The sequence below is a fragment of the Gymnoscopelus braueri genome (genome assembly GCF_963280865.1).
Source record: "Gymnoscopelus braueri genome assembly, chromosome: 20".
In the NCBI taxonomy this organism is placed as follows: Eukaryota; Metazoa; Chordata; class Actinopteri; order Myctophiformes; family Myctophidae; genus Gymnoscopelus; species Gymnoscopelus braueri.
The window spans coordinates 13208949-13229362 of NC_137622.1; the positions used below are offsets into that span (position 1 = coordinate 13208949).

The 20414-nt window shown below is 44.7% G+C and overlaps 1 protein-coding gene across 1 annotated transcript in view; it reads right to left on the bottom strand.

Annotated features, from left to right (window-relative positions):
- The window catches only part of fstl5 (follistatin-like 5), a 173355-nt gene that overhangs the window by 111625 nt on the left and 41316 nt on the right, over positions 1-20414 (bottom strand). Inside the window, exon 4 of the mRNA XM_080416855.1 lies at positions 14278-14526. Coding sequence (XP_080272981.1) covers positions 14278-14526 — 249 coding nt within the window. The remainder of the gene's footprint in view (positions 1-14277; positions 14527-20414) is intronic.

Below are 20414 nucleotides of genomic sequence, written 5' to 3' on the forward strand. Positions count from 1 at the left end.
ACAGATTGAGTCAAGCTGCCATTCTGTCATTCTTAGGGGTTGATCACACTATAATGAGTCACTAGAAACATGTCGGCAGGAAAAACATGGTTTTCCCAATGGTACTGGCCTGGCGTGCTCTCCTTTTTTGTACATCGGGTTTTTCTAGTGTTTTTTAGACACGCAGAAACATTTTAATATGCTCAATCGTTGTCTAACAATGGCAATTTGTGCTGACATCAACCTAACAGTAATTTGCGGTGATGTTAACAACTCATTCACTGCCACAATTATTGCTGGCCGCGTTTGCCCACTGCCAGAGATTTTTCATTGAAAAAAAAAAGTACTCAGGAGCCGAGATACAGAATTTTTAAGTTTTAAGTTAACAAGGAAGTGGATGGGAGTCTAGATCTTTAAACAATCATATCTCCTTGGTCTTTGGGTCAAATTTTACGTCAGTGGCAGTGAATGAGTTAAGCATGTCTCTATTTTACGTTGCCTAACAATGCCTCTCACTGATCAAGCTCTGGCCTGATGTCACACACAACAGAAACCAATGCCTAACAGCATTGATTTGCACTGAAAACAACCATATTGCCTAACAATGCCGATGAGTGTTGGAAACAGAGTTCTAATGATGTAGTAGAACTTCACTTCAGCTCCGTCTGGTGGACCCTGCAGCTGAGAGCAGATCACTCGTCCTTGAAAATGTAATGATCCACAGGTCCAGTTTTAATGAGGCGCCGCAGCCAGTGACAATGAAGGGGTCTCCTAGTGAGGTCCCCCATTAACGGTATAAAAGAATTAAAGCCAGGCCGAATGCAGCAGCACAGAGGGATGTGAGGCTTGTGGAGGCTCGGGCTGAACACGCCACAGTGGCCTCGGTATCAATGATATCAGTATCAGTAATTAAAAAGTGCAGCCATCCTTAAACCAAAGCTGTGTTTTGTATTTATTTAGATAGCATATAGCGAGACCGAAAAGGAGAGGTGACAGGTTTTCAGTCAGCCTCATGTGCACATTAACTGATCTGTGATAAGAGAGTGTTCAGTCATATTTCATGAACAATATTAGATGGGACGTTTTGGTCCTGACTGAGGATTCAATTGTTTACTGGCATAAATCAGCACAACTGTGACATTGTCCTCAGGAAAGACATTAGATAGGCATATAAATGTACTCAACACTTCACACAATCCCCACTGAAAGTACCACTCAGCTAGAGGATGTGAACACTGGATGCTATTGTGAAGCGGCGGGGCCAACAGAGAATTCACCTTTTCTTTAAAAACTACATTATTTTTCTTTTAGGCCCATAATACTAGTCATTTTTATCAATCTTCAGTTTATCAGTCTTCTGAGCTTTCCTTTTATCTGCTGGTGTCATAGCCTCACAGTAAAATATAGAAACAGCATAAATAACATTGAGAAAATCAGATTTTCAGAGTGAAACAAAGAGACCCGACTTCTTTCTGTAACCAACAAACCTTGATAAAGCAGCAAAAACTTTGTCTTCTCCTGGATATGTTTTAACAGGTGAAATTTCTGTTGCAGAGCATCGTTATATTTGACCCATTTGGAAAATGAACCGCTAAATTGTTTTAAATCGTTAATCTTCTCAGCAATACGACCTTTAAATGCTCTGTAGGTTTTTGATTTATTGGTGTATTGAATTATTATTAAAAAAAAATAATAATAATATCCCACGTATTTGTAACCCTTTTTCACCCGGTGCCAATTATCTAAGTGATCCTGGGCGCTACACTCCCCCAGCCAGCCTAGGGAGCCCAGAGCCGAGCTCATGCCTCCTTCAATGCATGAGAGCCAACTGAGCTTCTAGCGCGTGGAAGGAACACGTTATTCCAACCAGTTCCCTTCCCCTCCATCAGGCGCCCCGGCTGTCATGGGGGAGGCGGTATAGCGACCAGGATTACTGCATGTTTTTGTGAGGGTATTAACTACCCTAGGAGACACGGGGAGAACATGCAAACTCCACACAGAGTAGGCCCTTTCACCAACCCCACCTAGGGTATGGGCGCTGATGACGCGGAGGAGAAGACACGCCCCCCAGTGCCCACAGCGTCCCCGGCGGGAATCGAACCCAGGACCTTCTAACTGTGCATTGAATTATTTTTGCAATGTTACCATTGGGAATGTTTAAAATAACGGCGTGTTGTTGGTTTGTGTGTTGTTGTATGTTACTGTGTTTCTCTGCAAACAAGCTGATAAATCTGTTGCCCCTAGTGGGATTAATAAAGTTGCTTGAAGTTGAAGTTAAAAAAAATTATAAACCCCACCACAGAGGCCCTTTTCGAAGAGACATTACAGAGCATGAAGTGAGGAGTGAGCTAATCTACTGAAAGAGTCTAAAATGAAAGAAGCAAAGTGTGTCCATGCTTCCAGGACAAACACAGATGAATCATTAGGAAGCATCATCTCCAGGGGTTGGAAGTCACGCTGCCGTGCAACTGTGTTTTTATTTCTGGAATCCAGAGAGACACGGCCAGGCAATACCAAGGTGTGTGTGTGTGTGTGTGTGTGTGTGTGTGTGTGTGTGTGTGTGTGTGTGTGTGTGTGTGTGTGTGTGTCACTATAGTGTGTGTCACTATAGTATACACAGTATGCATGATGTGTGTGAGTGCTGGTATCAAATTATAACCTTGTGTGCAGAGACCAACTAGAAAAGTACACTCATCAGAGCGCAGATCTCTGCCAGGCCAGGTTGCCTACCCAGGTCTGAGTGTCGGTTGTGGGGTGCAAGTCACCAGGAAACGAGGAAGCTGCGGGTTACATTTAGTTTTTGCAACAGACGGGCAACTGTTAGCATTTATGGCCCCCTATGGACAGAAGTGAAAGTGGTTTTGGTGTGCTTTACAGATAGCCTGGTAAACCACCCCGGCCACGGAAATCACATTTCACTGCTGAAATCAAATGAAATGTGATTTCTGCAACCGGGGTGGTTTACCAGGCTACTTTACAGAGGCTCGTCAATGTGCTGTCCCAATTTGGGTGTGATTGGATGCTGCGTTCAGGATGCATTCATGATAGTGACATTTGTAGTGACATTTGTGTTGCGCCCCCCATTTGTGAAACAAATTGCCACTCCACCCCAAATTGTTTGGGGTGGAGTGGCAATTAAAAACAAAAGAGCTTCTAAACTATTTGCTCCCTGAAAAGTTACAACCTCATCTACTAATTAACACAATATTGCTGTATTAAATTACTTCCTTGTCCCTGTGACCCAGAAAATCTTGCGACCAACTTTTGGGCTCCAACTAAACTTGCGTGTACTGTAATGGAATCCAATGTCAACATAAAACAATCACTTAAGAATTCTACGGTATATTGTGAAGAAGTGGATTAACATTGCAATCCTAAAGAGCAAATAATGAACTTAACATATCCAGTTTGTGTAGACATTCCTGGAAGTCAAATGCAAGAGGTGCTTTTAAAAGCTGCTCTGCCACATAATTGGAAGTGTTGATTGCATTGAAACTGTTCACTCTGCGAACCGAAGCCTTAACCTTAATTGTCTGTGCTTGACTACATGACAATTTCCAGCTCTCTCCAGACTCACACACACACACACACACACACACACACACCAGGGGTGGACTGGCCATTTGGCGTACCGGGCAAATGCCCGGTGGGCCGCGGGGCAGTGGGCCACTGGGCCACCCAAAAAAAAAAAAAAAAAAATATATATATTTTCGCTCCCGTTTTAGGATTATTACAGTCATTTCCGGGTCGCGTGGCCCAATTATTAGTTACGTTAATGTTTGGGCTGGGATGCTTTCCTGCAGGGGCCTCAGTGCGGCTGCAGAGTTCATGTGCAGGGCTGGGCTGAAACAGTGAAACGCTTCCCCCCCCCGTTGACAAAACGGCCCGGGGGGTGGTGGGCCGGTTCGGACCCAAATGCCAGGGCTGAATTTTGGTCCCAGTCCGGCCCTGACACACACACACACACACACACACACACACACACACACACACACACACACACACACACACACACACACACACACACACACACACACGAAAGGCAACTGTGCAGCACTTAAGTCAGATGTGAGAGGAGGAGAGGAGAGATGAGGAGAGATGCAGGGTCATTCCTTCTCCCTAGTGCTTAATGAAACACCTTGCTCAGCACATGGCTGTCATATCTCATCCTGTCCTCCATGGAAGATAAGAGGCAGGATGAGGAGGTCTAACTGACAGGATTCTCTGTCCGTCACCTCGAATCCAAAACAGAGACCTCATCCTCATCCAGCTTACTCTGTTTACTGCTGTCAACATTGAAACCATCATCACTCCCAAGTATGCCATCACCCCAGGGAAAATAGTAAAAAGAAAAATGAATCTGGCATCTGCACTGGAAGCAGAGGTTTTTGTTTCTTAATGATGTGAGATGGCCAGACTGTCCATTTACACCTGCCTGGCTTCATTCGGAACCTTGATTTATAGACTTACACCTACAGTAGCCTGACATGCTGTAACCTAAAACAGTTAGAACTCTCAATTTGGGTTGGGAGTGGATCAATACTGTAGTTAGTTGGGAGTGGATCAGTAGTTATTTGTCTGATAAGAGTGGCTGGACAGGTATGCGATTCCTATTTTATATGTCGAAATTCTGAGTTCTCACAATTGTGTCTTCGTATCAACATCGAGTTTTTCTTACTCACAATTGTGACTTTATATCTCCCAACTGTCCCTGCACTGAGGGAGGAGGAGCACATAAAAGGGGGCTGGTGCAGCCTCCTCGACATCATTAAAGAAGGAGGGAGCAGTGACTGCCACTGCCAAGGGACTGATACCGAGGCCCAAGACACCGTTTCCACCAGACCATTAAGGAGGGGGGGACAATAATGTGCACTCTCTCCCTCTTCTGTGGATGAGCAGAGGGGAGGGCCTCCTAATTCGTTTCTAGGAATAATGATTCGACATCTTCGTCGTCCTCTTCCTCCATATCTGCGACAAGGGGGTAGATATAGCAGATATACAAGCTCGTGCCACGCTATGAACTTGTAGATCTGCTATTTTGGGGGGGGGGGGGGAATCGTGAACATGTAAATGCAAATCTTTGAATATATATATATATACATTTTTAACTCAAATCTTTGCTTTTTGAGTAAAAAAAAAGAGGGAAATAACACACAGGCGCGTTGATGGGCCACACCACATAATACGACGTGTATGGTGAGTTCCGATCACCCCCAGCACGCTCAGTATGCCCCTCTGTTTCGCCACATTCACCATGTTGGGCTAAAGCCGAGCACGTCAAGCAGATCAGTCAAGCAATACGCTCGTGTGGTGTGCTGGATGACTGCCTGAGCTTCAAAAAACCTAAAAACAAGAAGCAAAACCAATCCCGAGAGGAGCTCTTTACTTAAACTCCGGCTCTCTTCTGAACCATGTAGAGGATTAAATGGCTGTCTGTCGTGTAAGTATTGTCGTATTCTTGTGTTTCTCTCAAAAACTCTTTGCTCTGCACTTCGTATTTAGACCGTTGTCTCGCTGCCTGCTCAGATAAAAAAGCAATCAGAGTGATCACACACACATGTCCGTATATACTCATGCGTGCCAAATAAATATTCACATCACCTGCCAGGTGGGAACATTCCCCATACAAAAGGAATATGGTCACTGTTGGGCAGAAATCGCCTATCTCCAAGATTCTCCATATTTGAACTTTTTACGTTTTTTTTGTGTAAATGAATGCCTTACTTCATCATACTACAGTGTTACATAAAAGCAGCAAAAATAGCTGATCTACAAGCTCACAACGCATGTCATTGTGCAGCATTGTGAGCTTGTAGATCAGCTATTTCTTTAGGTGAAAGTGAAAGTGGTTACCGTAAGTCTGTCTGTGGGTTTTAAAATATTCAACCAATGAAAAGTATTAACAAGAGCTTGTGACTAAATAATAACTATATGATCCATAGGAACACACCTTTTTTTTCATTACCTGAAAAGTCACAGTTTTTGGACCGACAGCGACGATATGCAGCTGTGGAGAGATAGTCTCAGTACGATAGAGAACTGTGGGTTCAATTAGGAACTGCAACTTTGTGATACAAACCTGTTTTATTCACCCAAATGAAATGCGTCTCCAAACCACATAAGTCACCTTACATAATGGATGCACGCACGCACGCACGCACGCACCACACACACACACACACACGCACGCACGCACGCACGCGCACGCACACGCACACACACACACACACACACACACACACACGCAGTTACATGAGCGTAAACCAACAACATTAATCACAGCAGACACATAAATCCTCCCAACACAGTCTCCAAGGCAAATTATAGCACAGTAACACAATAACAGAACAATGACTAACACAGCCGGGCCCTGAAGCATGCTGGGAAATCCCTCCTCAGCCAACTAACAGCCCCGGGATACTACACAGCCTCCACATGAGGTGTGTGCTATCCCAGTAACCCTCACACCCCAGCACAGAAGTCCCGGAGGTGCTGTGGCGGACAACTCTTTCGCCTCTAGTGTCCCCTGGGGAGGGACATCCCATGTGGAGGGACTCTCTGCCCTCCCCAGGGCCTCTACAGTATGTCCACCTTATGGCCCCCTATACAGCTGTAGCAGGATACATTGACCTGTCAGTATCCACTGCAAAGATCCAGTAAGCTGAACCACCTGGAGCCTGGTATGTGGGAGTGGGTACGAGTCTTTGTGGGTTGCAGTGAAGAAGTCTAGGTCCCGCTAGAGGTGGCTCTGTGTGGAACGTCCCGTGCGCACTGCTAAAGTTCCCACACAGCTTTGCAGGTCTCCTCTGATTGGCCTTGCACTGTTGGTAGTAGTTTTTTATGGCATTGACGACTCGACTCAAAGAATGCGAGTTGATGTCACACCAGAGCTCACAGCTGCGTGTCTGCTGTAGAAAAGCCACTACTTTTTTTAATAGAATAATCGACTTTGATTACAGTGGTCGAATAGTGGTTTTGATAGTCGAATATTCGAATATTCTATTATTCTGTTAATGCCCTAGCGTGAGCATGAAGGCTGTGCCACTGCCCACGGAGGAATGGCAATATTACTCGCTCTTTTGCCACTGCAACATTGGCGGGCTATTGTCTGTGTAATTTAATTATTTCAGAACATATTAGTGTTGCCTTGGTGGAAGTCTGCGCTCCGAGTGCCTTGCCATTTGTTATTGTGTTTTATTAGGTTACGAGCCCTGAGACTCTCAGTTGATGAAATTCTGTCAGCAGATCATTTCAAAGTATATTGAAATGATAGAAATCCATTATGACACTAATTCTATGATAATGAGCTCATAGCTTCTTATGACTTAGTAGACTGAGACCATAACCCAAAAGAAAAGTAATGAAATAACACTTTTTATACGCTCATGTAGGACCATATAGTGTTCCATTCAAACCAAATTAAGCGCTGCCACTGTAACTGCTCTGTATGCTCAGCAATGGACACAAGCTCTGCAGCCATTCTCCAACAATGACCAGCTGCCTCTGTTTGTAAGCGCGGAGACAAGATTAATGATGTAAACATCCAAGTGCATCAACAGGCTGCTGACAAGCAGCAACACCGAAGTGTTTACAAAATCCAGAGGAGAACGCTTTCAGCAGGACACTCTAACATTTCAGACAGGTTCTTGAACACTCCCCCTCTGGCACTCACATACAATAAAGAAATTGATTAGGAATCAGTCAAAGTTGGAGAAAAAAAACCCTGATCATGGACAGAGCCAGGGGAGAGATGAGAGGGGAAGAAGGGCTTTCTCTATTCTTTTTTTTCATAGAACCTCCAGCTGATCTGATATCGATTTGACTGGTTTCTCAACACTGCCTGCTGGAATGTGACGGGGGTGGGGTGGGGCGTCATGATTTGCAGGTGGCTAGGTTTGGGGGGGATAGTCCAGTACATTAACCCTGTTTATTTTACATTATCGATACGAAGCTGATAATAGCGCCAAATTTTGCATGAGGCTTCTTTAGGACCTACTGATGGATTCTAGCCTTGGGTACCAAATTTTATTTTTAATATTTTCCATACATTTAGGCTTATCAATATTCATAAAAAGAAACAGGCCGATTCACCTTTTGGCCTATAACTCTTGAACCGTAGGTCATAGCATCAAAAATATTTTTCCCCTGGACTCCTTGGATCATGACGGAACTTTGCATATAGGTCCCGCCTCTTTTCCGATTTCAAGATTTTCCGCCATTTTGCGTTATCTTCAAAACGCATATTTTGCTACTACTCCTAAATATTTTGTCCAAAACTCACACAAATCGGCACACCCTCTGTCTTTGGTCATGTGATCAAGATTTATCAGTCAGAATTTTCATATTCCCTTCGGATTGGCTACGATTGGCTTCTGAAATTTGTGGGAGGGTCTGTTTGGAAAAAAATGGCACAAATCATAAACACAGCGTCCTATTTGTCCTAAATTCATATCATTGAGGGGCCATTAATAAACGTAGAGCCAATGCGATTTCACTTCCACCCATAGGGGGCGCAACAAATTCTACAAATGTCACTGTTTTTGCGCCAAATTAAGTACAAATGGTCTTGTGAGTCAAACATTTGCAATTGCAAAGTGGAGAACAGTCCAAATTTGATTTGCCACATTTGCAGGTGGAACAGTCCCCTTTACAAGAGCATTTGATCAGCTCTCTGCATGCTTTGGAGACTTCTGGAATTGTCATCCAAACTGGCACCCATGCCTCAGATTCCTTGGTCCATCCATACTCATGTGGGGAAGGAATAACTTGTTCTGTTTGTAGGCTGGTCGCCCAGATGCCTGCTTGATACACTGCCCGCTTAAAATGCTGAAGTAGTGCATCTTGGGTGGGTGGCAGTTTCTCCATTGACCTATTCCCATGACAGAAGAGTTATTTTCTAGTCTGGTTGATGGAGCTCAAAGGACTGGATTTGTCATACAGGATAACCGTCAGTCTCTCAAGCTTCTGGAATTGCTGACTCTCAACATTCAGCTGCTGGAAGGGATGTTTGGCCAGACTGACAAGTATCTCCGTGACATCATCATAGGCTTGCCAGGCATGCCAAGCTGACTTCTTACCCTTACTGTGGAAAGCAGATGTTGTGTCACAACCTGACAATGCATGGAACATAGGCAGAGCACGAGATTGTGGCTCCCCCAGAGATTTACACATGATGTTGATGTGGTAAAATCGGTCTTTTTTGCCCATGCCAAAAGCCACCCAGATGTCAGCCAAAGGTTGAATCGTAACTAAATGATGGAACAAGCCTGCAAGGATCACGATGACATCAGTGTCCACAGTACGCACAAGGATAGTTGTTGCTCCTTGCTCAAGTGCATGCCGTACATGAACGAGAATCCTGGTGTCTGCCTCCTCATGATTGCAACAGGTCGATTCAACCTTTGGCTGACATCTGGGTGGGCTTTTGGCATGTTCCAGACACAACATCTGCTTTCCACAGTAAGGGTAAGAAGTCAGCTTGGCATGCCTGGCAAGCCTATGATGATGTCACAGAGATACTTGTCAGTCTGGCCAAACATCCCTTCCAGCAGCTGAATGTTGAGAGTCAGCGATTCCAGAAGCTTGAGAGACTGACGGTTATCCTGTATGACAAATCCAGTCCTTTGAGCTCCATCAACTAGACTAGAAAATAACTCTTCTGTCATGGGAATAGGTCAATGGAGAAACTGCCACCCACCCAAGATGCACTACTTCAGCATGTTAAGCGGGCAGTGTATCAAGCAGGCATCTGGGCGACCAGCCTACAAACAGAACAAGTTATTCCTTCCCCACATGAGTATGGATGGACCAAGGAATCTGAGAGCTGATCAAATGCTCTTGTAAAGGGGACTGTTCCACCTGCAAATGTGGCAAATCAAATTTGGACTGTTCTCCACTTTGCAATTGCAAATGTTTGACTCACAAGACCATTTGTACTTAATTTGGCGCAAAAACAGTGACATTTGTAGAATTTGTTGCGCCCCCTATGGGTGGAAGTGAAATCGCATTGGCTCTACGTTTATTAATGGCCCCTCAATTATATGAATTTAGGACAAATAGGACGCTGTGTTTATGATTTGTGCCATTTTTTTCCAAACAGACCCTCCCACAAATTTCAGAAGCCAATCGTAGCCAATCCGAAGGGAATATGAAAATTCTGACTGATAAATCTTGATCACATGACCAAAGACAGAGGGTGTGCCGATTTGTGTGAGTTTTGGACAAAATATTTAGGAGTAGTAGCAAAATATGTGTTTTGAAGATAACGCAAAATGGCGGAAAATCTTGAAATCGGAAAAGAGGCGGGACCTATATGCAAAGTTGCGTCATGATCCAAGGAGTCCAGGGAAAAAATATTTTTGATGCTATGACCTACGGTTCAAGAGTTATAGGCCAAAAAGTGAATCGGCCTGTTTTTTTTAATGAATATTGATAAGCCTAAATGTATGGAAAATATTCAAAATAAAGTTTGGTACCCAAGGCTAGAATCCATCAGTAGGTCCTAAAGAAGCCTCATGCAAAATTTGGCGCTATTATCAGCTTCGTATCGATAATTGTGCGAAACGACCCCACTAGGAGGGGGCAAGTCAAGGCTGACATGAGAGAGCGAAAGTACTGATTAGGACGTCAACCATCAGAGACATGAGTATCGATCTGATAGGGATGAAAGACAAAAGACTCATTTCCAATGTTAGCTCTGGATAACAATGGGCCAATAGGCTGCTCAGGATAATCTTAATTCACCTGAGTGAAGCCATGCTGCTGTGATTTTATTCAAAGTAGAGATTGGCTGGAAATCTCGTTAACGTGTCATAATATCTTCAGCTCGTTTGCTGAACATCTCAACAGAAGAATATGTGGCTGTTGATGTTATCATGACACACATAGGCCTACCCACCAGAGCCGTGGCTCCTTTCCTTTCACTATATTGACTCCTTGTCTCCTTATTAGTATGCTGACTCCATGTCAATAAAGAAAGGAACAAATCAATAGGATATCTTGTACAGATGAGGAAGAAGAGTACATTCAGAACTCCATTTTCATTCTATTCTTAAACACAATTAAGCTTGGGTACTCCCATGCAGAAAGTGGGAGCCAAATCAATAACTTGTGACTGTTAAAACTAGTAGGTAGAAAGAAAAGGCTGTGTGTGGGGTGGTGTTTTTCTGATATGTAGTGTAACTCAAGGGATGGCAGGTTTCTTTCAAGGGACCAGGATTAATGGTGTGTTTTCGATGGGTTTCTCTGGGGAAATCTCAAATCTACAGTTCCACCACCTGCTTCTGTCTCTATAGACACATCTTACCTCACACTTAAGTCCAAGGCTGGAAACTAAATCATTATTATCCACATACAAAAGTAGAGGCTTTGCAGTACCAAAACATGCAACCAGCTCTACATTTGCAACTAGAAAAAGTGCTCCTCGGAGCACAGGTCTCCGTCAGGTCAGGTAGGTTAGTGTGAATCAGCAATGTTCAAAATTTGCCAATCAGGATGGAATATGAAAAATCAGGCGGATCGGACGGATCCGTCTTGATCACTTAACTAAAGAGATAATTTTTACTGATTTGCGTGACAACATTTGTAGGAGTAATATTTAAAAAATAAATAAATATGGGCCTCCTGGTGGCGCTATAATAGGGCAATGTTGAAAGGGTGGCATTTGTGGCTTCAACGTAGTGCAAATGTGCGTGCAAAGTTTCACCGCAATCGGACGCTGCGTTCATGATGTACAACATTTTGTTCAAAACGGGCCACTCCTGCAAACTTTAGATCTTAGCCAATGAGGATGGAGTATGGAAAATGTGATCCGTCTTGATCACGTGACTATTAGATCATGTGTACTGATTTGCGTGTAATATCAAAGAAATTGTTTTATATAAGTCGGCCTCCTGGTGGCGCTATAAAAAGCAGATGTGAAAAATGCAGGTCAAAGGTTTTTCCTTGGCCTCTAGGGAGTGCACATACAAAGTTTTACACTGATCTGTGCAGTTATAGGTAAAAACACGAATCGGCCTGTTATAGCGCCACCATGAGGCTGATTTGAAAATTTTTAAGTGGCATTTCTTCCTCTGCCCAGTGAGAATGTGCGTGCAAAATGTCACGGAAATTGCATGCTGTGTTCATGATTTGAGGCATTTTCTGCAAAACGGAGCACTCCTGCAAACTTTGGAAGCTATTTTTAGCCAATTAGGATGGAATCTGAAAAATCTGAATCTAAATCTTTCGTTTAATGACGATAGAGATACTGTGTACCGATTCACGTGACGTTTGGACAAAATCTGTAGGAGTACTGTCAAAAATTTGTTTTGAAAAAAGTGGCCTCCTGGTGGCGCTATAACAGGCCCATGTGAAAAATTTGGGGCAGAGGTTCTGAATCCAGGGAGTGTGTGTGCACAGTTTTGCTGCGATCAAGCCAACGGAGCCAGAGATTAGCTGTCCACAGATGGACGGACAGACAGACGGACAGACAGACAGACAGACAGACAGACGGACGGACGGACGGACGGACGGACGGACGGACGGACGGACGGACGGACGGACGGACGGACGGACGGACGGACGGACGGACGGACGGACGGACGGACGGACGGACGGACGGACGGACGGACGGACGGACGGACGGACGGACGGACGGACGGACGGACGGACAGGGTGCAAAACATACTCTCTCGCCATGACTTACGGCCTGGCGGAGACAATAAGACCAGCCAATTAAAATGTTTAAAAGTAACAGGACTTCCAAACGGTTGGTTACGTTTAACTTGTATGCCTTTAAATGAGGACCCAGTGGTATGTTAAATAACACAATATTCTGTCCAATAAGAATTTAACTGAATTAACCACCAGTGTCTGCTTCCGTCCACAGGCCATTAGAATCAATCATTCAAAAATCTGGTCCATAGTATGAAAAGAGATTAACACATTGAATGCCAAAAACGGTCCGGACCGTTTTTGAGGGTCCAAACGAGAAGTGCCGAAAACGGTCCGGACCGTTTTTGACCCAATTCTATTTTTATACGAGTGGCCCACGTGGGGCGCTAAAACGAAACTTTGACATCACCCAAGGAGTTTCTGAGAAGAAGAGGCTGGATCTGGCTCCATGTCAAAAATCCTTCCGGTCGGCGTTTTCAATGTTATCTCCTTGACTAAAAGCTTAATATCTCCATTTCTTTTTAATGTGATGGAAACGAGCCGTTTTCGATCGGCGATCACGCTGCAATGGAGGGTCGCGTTGGAAATATTATTGTTCCAGGCGTTAGTCGGGACCCTCCGCCGTCTCGCACGCACGCTTTGTTTACATGCACTTCCGCGTCGGGGCTTCTCACAGCACGAAACGTATAACGCAAGTGGATGGAAGAAATGCAGGCACTCAACGTATAATATTTTAATAAACCTCTGGCACCCAATGTGTTAAGAAAAAAACAGCATAAATACAGCACACAAAACATCATAAAAGGCGATTTTCTTTCTTTCTTTCTTTCTTTCTTTCTTTCGGTCTTTCTGTCTTTCTGTCTTTCTGTCTTTCTTTCTTTCATTTAAACTGAAAACACAAAATGTGTAGAACCTCCATGCAGCCACTAGGCTTCAATGCATGGACATAAATCATGTGTTAAACCAATCTACGCATACATTTACATTATACTCCTAAGACTGCCTGACAAGTACATTAGGCACATTCATATAAACAAACATGTGGCTCTTATTATTATTACTATGAGATGCAGACACACATAGTAGCATCCTCGTGGCATTGTTGTGCGATCTCTATACTGTAACTGTATTTGATACACCTGTACCATAGATAGATAAGCAGTATGTTAGAGTTGTACAGCAGGCTCTACACCACAATATCTTGACAGAAGTTTTACACAGTTGTTACAGTAAATGTGCCCAATGTCATCCTGAGCAGAGAACACTGACGGTAAAGATCCCCGTCATTCATTAGACCTGTGAAGCAGTGGCCAAGGTATTACACCTCATTACACACTTAGAGAGCATCACACCTCGAGCGGAATTCAGAAAATACCTCTTTGCATCTCACCATCAATGCATTGCTATTTTTGGCACTATAGAATACATAACACATGAAGCCTGCTGACATGTAACAAACATGGAAACATGAGGAAATGCTTGTGTGCAAAATACAACACGATTAATAATGCAATGGGAACGAGAGAGAGAGAGAGAGAGACAGACAGAGAGAGAGAGAGAGACAGAGAGAGAGAGAGAGAGAGAGAGAGAGAGAGAGAGAGAGAGAGAGAGAGAGAGAGAGAGAGAGAGAGAGAGAACTCTTACCTTTGTAGAAACACTCCTCGCTGTGCATGATGGTGATCCTGCGTCCTGACAGGCAGGAGGTTCTGTGCAGCTCACAGTGGTTCTGGTAAAGCTTGCCATCAGAACCACAGACAGGCTTATAGTGTGGTTTACAGTGGTCCAAACACTGGCACTCTCCCTGGCCTGTCTCACGATCCACCACACAGTGACGACCCAAACCACAGTACTTGTGCTCACAGGATCCAGGGTACACATTGTGACCCATAAAACCTAGAGGCATAAAGAAACAGGACAAATGCATTTATAAATATCAGCAGGAGATAGACATGAATCGTTCTGTGAGAAGAAATGTTCCAGGTTCAATTTCTCACTGTTCCGTCCTCTGTTAGATATGTGTTATGTGTAAGAGTTTTAGTTCTGTGCTGCCAAGCACTTTGTAACAGTAAAGTTATACACACAGTGTTTTATTTCCAACTGTCACCATCCATTTTTACATTCAGACCCTGTGGGAAGCTGAAACCACTCAGACAGCGAACGCCTTCTAAAAATGCTGAGCTGATTTTTCGGTGGAGCGGAGCGTTCCCAAAAGCTGAAAAAAGTTATTTTTCTTTCTTTCTTTTTTCTTTTTTTTGCCAATGATGTGGACCGCTTTTGTCCTCTTCAACATGGTGGTAGGATCCAAATAGATTCTACACTGAGTGTCACTTCTTTCAAGTGGTGAATAACATTTTTCTAACAAAACATTTGTGTAACTGGTTGAATTCTTGTTACTTATCAAAGATTTGACTAGAGCAGATGTTCTATAAGGCATAAGATCATCTGGGTATTGTCATGTCTGTAAGAGGCAGATGGGGGTGGTGTGCTGGCCTCCCGGCCCATCAACCTGCCTCAATTCCAACCGCCAATGACAAGTCACAGTTTAGCCCCTATACGATAAACCCCTGAACCACATCAAATATATTGTCTCTGTATAAAGCAGCTCACTCGCTGGCAATCAATCAACATTTCACATTTTACTGCCATCTGGATGGAGATACTGGACCTTATGGAGGAGAGCATTCTTCAGCAGGACTTTTGTCCACAAGGCCATTGCAGCATGAACGTCTGACTGACAATGTTGTGTGCTGGGAGCCTGGAATGTATGAATGCATTCATGAAGACTCTATGTATTGTCTTTATCTGTATATGCTGCTGTGTTTATATGAGCAAAAATTCTTCCATTTCCTAGTTGACCTGACATTTCGAAGCCCATTATAGAATATAATAGATAATGGAAGCCCATCTCCTGCTGTAAATAACATGCACACACACACACACACACACACACTGTGTGTGTGTGTGTGTGTGTGTGTGTGTGTGTGTGTGTGTGTGTGTGCGTGTGCGTGTGCGTGCATGTTTTGCTTAGAGAGCCAGCCAGTTTGAATAAGGCATAAAAAAGGGGGAAAAAGACAGACATAAGAACCTTGCCACCTGATCGCACGTTGGTCCTTACCAAAAAATCGACTCTAAAATATTGTAGGAAAAATAGGTTTGTGAATGAAGCCAAAGGTATTTTCACAGAAAAGACAGTGAAGTTGGGATCAGCTCTCATCAGAAACATTGACAATTATAAGATTGATTCAATTCATTAAATTCTTTGTGAGTGTGATGTAATTTATTGATTTCCTGACAAACCAAGTAGCTTCTATAAATGAGGATGTGTTTTTTCCTTATCTTCGATTCCATTCAGAGTCATCTAATATTGAGTACCAGCCGACACAGAGTCTCAATCCAATTTCAAATTAACAGATTTTTACTTTCCAATCCATGAAAGATAAACTCATTCAAAGTTCATCAAAGTTGTTCATTAAAAATAAATAGCCTACTACTTTCCAGCACTTCATACTGTATTTGTGATGCAGTGAGAGAAATAAGCTTTCATTGTGGGACAACAGCAGATCAGATTTTCCACAAAAATGTGTGTGCGTATCTAGTATAAAAGACATGATTGGGAAGACTCAAAATTATGTGTAGACTGATAGGTACTAGTGATCAGGCAGATATAAAGGGCCGGGGCGTCCTATATAGGTGACCTAGGCGGCCGCTTAGGGCGCCATCTAGAGGGGGTGTAGTATTCTGAATGATGACACTTGCTCGATAGGTATTCTATCACTCGTTGCAAGTCACATCACTGTGTGCATGGGTGAATTAACCTTGTGATACTGCCTGTCTGTCTGCTACTGGGAGCCTGCTATGCAGCCTGGCTGCTGGCTGAGCAGCGGAGGGGGGAGGGGCGGCTGTCAGACTGAGGACGCCGCAGCGCACCTCTCCTACATGCAATTAGTGAAACCAGTCAGTCACACGCTACGAAATGCTACCAAATAAACCACCATCAGTACTGCAGTTTAGAGAAAAGAAGGTGAGAAATGAGTGCTATCTTTTGTTATATGTATATAATAAAAAATAAAGACCGTGTAGGACACATGATTGATCATCACGGTCATCGATTGAGCAACAATGTGACAATGAGCGAGAGTGGAGTAGGTAGGCCATATGTTTAGAGTAGACTCGAGTGGAGACTGACTAGGCTACAAGAAAATGAAAAGGCAAAAGCCATCCGAGAAATTTGTGAAACATTTCTGTGTGATGATGATCTGTGGTGATCTTGCATAGAATGGGATATAATGCCTCGATGTTGGCTATGCTGAGTGTTTTTGCTTGGAGGCGGTCGGCGGGGCCACCGTGGATCCGCGACGCTGTCAATCTCAGGGACACCTGGCTTGATATTTTGAGGCCCAAAAAAAAGGACAAACAATGTTGTGCACACGCGGGCAGAAAGCTTGCCTAGGGCACAAATTGGGCTAGATCTGGGCCTGCAGTTTTGTATCATGTTAATGGCGTTACCCCTACTTTTATATTAAATCCCATCAGAACCTTCGGTCCTGTCTCTTATTTACCCTTTTTCCTACTGTCTGTCTCTCCTATACTGTCTCCCTCTCAGCTTTCCTACTGTCCGTCTGTGCTACACGGTCTGCCTCTCAGCAGACTATTCTGTCTCAATTAAAGACAAAAACACGAAAACACGGATGATAGTGGACTCCCAACCGTGTCTCCGAAAGAAAGAGTTGATTCTAGGTCAGTCAGGATAAGAATGTCAATTTAAGTCTAAAATGAGAAAATGGGATCGGAAATTTTGAAAATATGCAAGAATGATGACATTTTACTGTGCTGCATTTGAGCATCATTAACTGTGTGTTGCACCCATACATACTGTGCACACACATTTGCGCGCGCACACACACACACACACACACACACACACACACACACACACACACACACACACACACACACACACACACACACACACACACACACACACACACACACACACACACACACACACACACACACACACACACACTCCACAGAGCTCTCCCATCTTCGGTCCCTGATGCAGAGGAATGAGGTCTCCATATAATAATTATTGAGTCCTGATTGAATGTGGTCATAAATGTGGTCATAAATGCAATTTCTTCTCACCAGACATACAAACCACAAGTTGTCTCTTATAAACTGTATCATGTGAAAAATCATAAGTAACCTTATTTCCTCTCCCCAATCACAGTACACACACACACACACACACCCTCCCCCCACACACAGTATGTAATAACAAGACAGGGTCTACTAATGGCATGGCTTCCCTGTGCAATGTGTAGCTATGGATAGCAAGGTAGGTGACATTTATTTCACACACACACACACACACACACACACACACACACACACACACACACACACACACACACACACACACACACACACACACACACACACACACACACACACACACACACACACACAGTCTGCAGCAGCCTCTAAACAACCAGGATTGTAGCTCTAAGCCTAGTGTACACCGTAGCCTGACTGATAGGAGCCAATCAATTAGCTCCGTCATTAATTAACTCCCTGTGGTGCATTGTCATAATGATTACTGTATTGGAATTAGTGAGGAGCAGTTGAGGAACAGGTCAGTGAAGGACAGATAAGTTTGTTATCAGCATGCACATCCTGCAGCTCCACTCATCAACTGACGTGCAGACAAATGAGGAATTCAACCCAGACCTTCACTTATTGATTGATGGCTTTGCTTTCAAAGAGGACAACAGCTACAGGGACACGCACACGGTCAACACACTTAGATCAGCTAACACAGGTCTGTTCATCCCTTCCCTTAAACACCCTGGCCAACGCTCCAAGAATCCTTGACACGTCTCTCCATTTGGCTCCCAAGCTGTGGAATGACCACAAATGCCGAGTACAGTATGCTGGTATGTTAGTTTTGATGTTACAAGCAAAGGCTTAAACGGGAGCCGGTCGTTGAGAAGGAGGTCCAAACCTGGTCTGAGGATACAGACGCTATGTTACAATCATGTTTTCACCAGACTGACTGGGGAATGTTTAAGGACGCCGCTGGGAATAATGTCTCAGTCACTGGCTTTATCAGTAAGTGCATAGACATAGTTAAAAAAAAAGACGGATCTATCCCAATCAGAAACCGTGGATCGACAGCGGAGTACGTGTAAAACTACATGAACAGTGGTGTCAGATCCGGCAACGTGGGGTGTACACCCGCGGCCCTAAAGAGCGCCATCAGGAAGGCGAAAAAGGCCTACACTGCAAAGATGGAAGACCAATTCAACAGTGGCGACATCAGGGGCACGTGGAAGTGAAGTGAACCCACCTGCCTCCACATGGGTCAACGTCCAGAAGGCGGCAGGACCTGATGGGATTCCAGGCAGGGTCCTAAAAGAATGTGCTGACATCTTCAACCTCTCCCTTTCCCAGGCTGCGGTCCCTGCAGGTTTCAAAATGTCAACCATTGTGCCAATCCCCAAAAAGGCCAAAGTGACATGCCTGAACGACTGGAGACCTGTCGCTCTCACCCCGATAGTCAGCAAATGCTTTGAAAAGCTGGTGAGGGAATGCATCTGCTGGGCTACCTGCCTCGCTGAACCCGTGGCAGTTTGCATGCCGGAAAAACAGATCCACCGATGATGCTATTGCCATGGCTCTCCACACCGTCCTCTCGCACATGGATAACAAGCTGCTGAAGGACAAATATGTACGCATGCTGTTCGTGGACTACAGCTCAGCATTCAACACCATTGTACCAGCAAAACTGACCCTCAACACTGGAGCACCCCAGGGATGCTGAGCCCTCTCCTCCTGTACACGTATGACTGCACAGCCACACATGACTCCAACACCATCATAAAGTATGTGAACGACATGACAGCGATAGGTCGAATTGTCAACAATGACGAGTCTGACAATAGAGATGACATCAACTCACTGGCACTTTGGTGCTAGGAGAGCAACCTCGCCCTTAACGTCGACAAGACCAAGGAGCTGATCGTGGACTTCAGGAGGCCGCGGAGAGATCATGCGCCCAGCCTCATCGGTGGCGGAAAGGGAAAGTGGAAAGGGTCAGCGAGTTCAAGTTCCTCGGAGTACACATCGAGGAGGAGCTCAAATGGGAGACACACACCACACACGTGAGGAAAAAGGCTCAGCAGCGACTGTACTGGCTCCGCCGCCTGAAGAAGTTCGGAGTAGGACACCACATCCTCACCACATCCTACCACAACAGCTCTATCAGGCTGTGTTACGGCCTGGTATATGGAAACTGTACTGCCCGAGAAAAGATAAGCCTACAGCGAGTAGTGCGATCGGCAGAGCGCATAATGGGAGGCGAGCTCCCCGCGCTCCAGGAACTGTACACTACTGTGTGTAGTGAAAGCCCAAGGACAAGCAAACCAAGTCACAAACTGTTCAACCCCATACAACGACCACGGCCGGTAGTGATGCACGGGTCGGGTTTTTTCATGACCCGACCCGCCCCGCCCCGGAACCCAACCCGCTTCAACCCGCCCCACGAACCCATATATACATCTATCGCTCTCGCGCATAATTGCCTCTGAAATCCTGACTCGACCACCCGCGCCGCGGGTTACGGGTCGGCCCGCACATCACTAACGGCCGGGCAAGGGGGCCTACTACAGTATCAAGAGCAGCACCACCAGGTTCATGAACAGCTTCAACCCGGCTGCCGTCAGACTGCTTAACAAGGCGAGAGCCTTGTTCAGCAGCCTGATGACAGGCGGTGTCCTCAG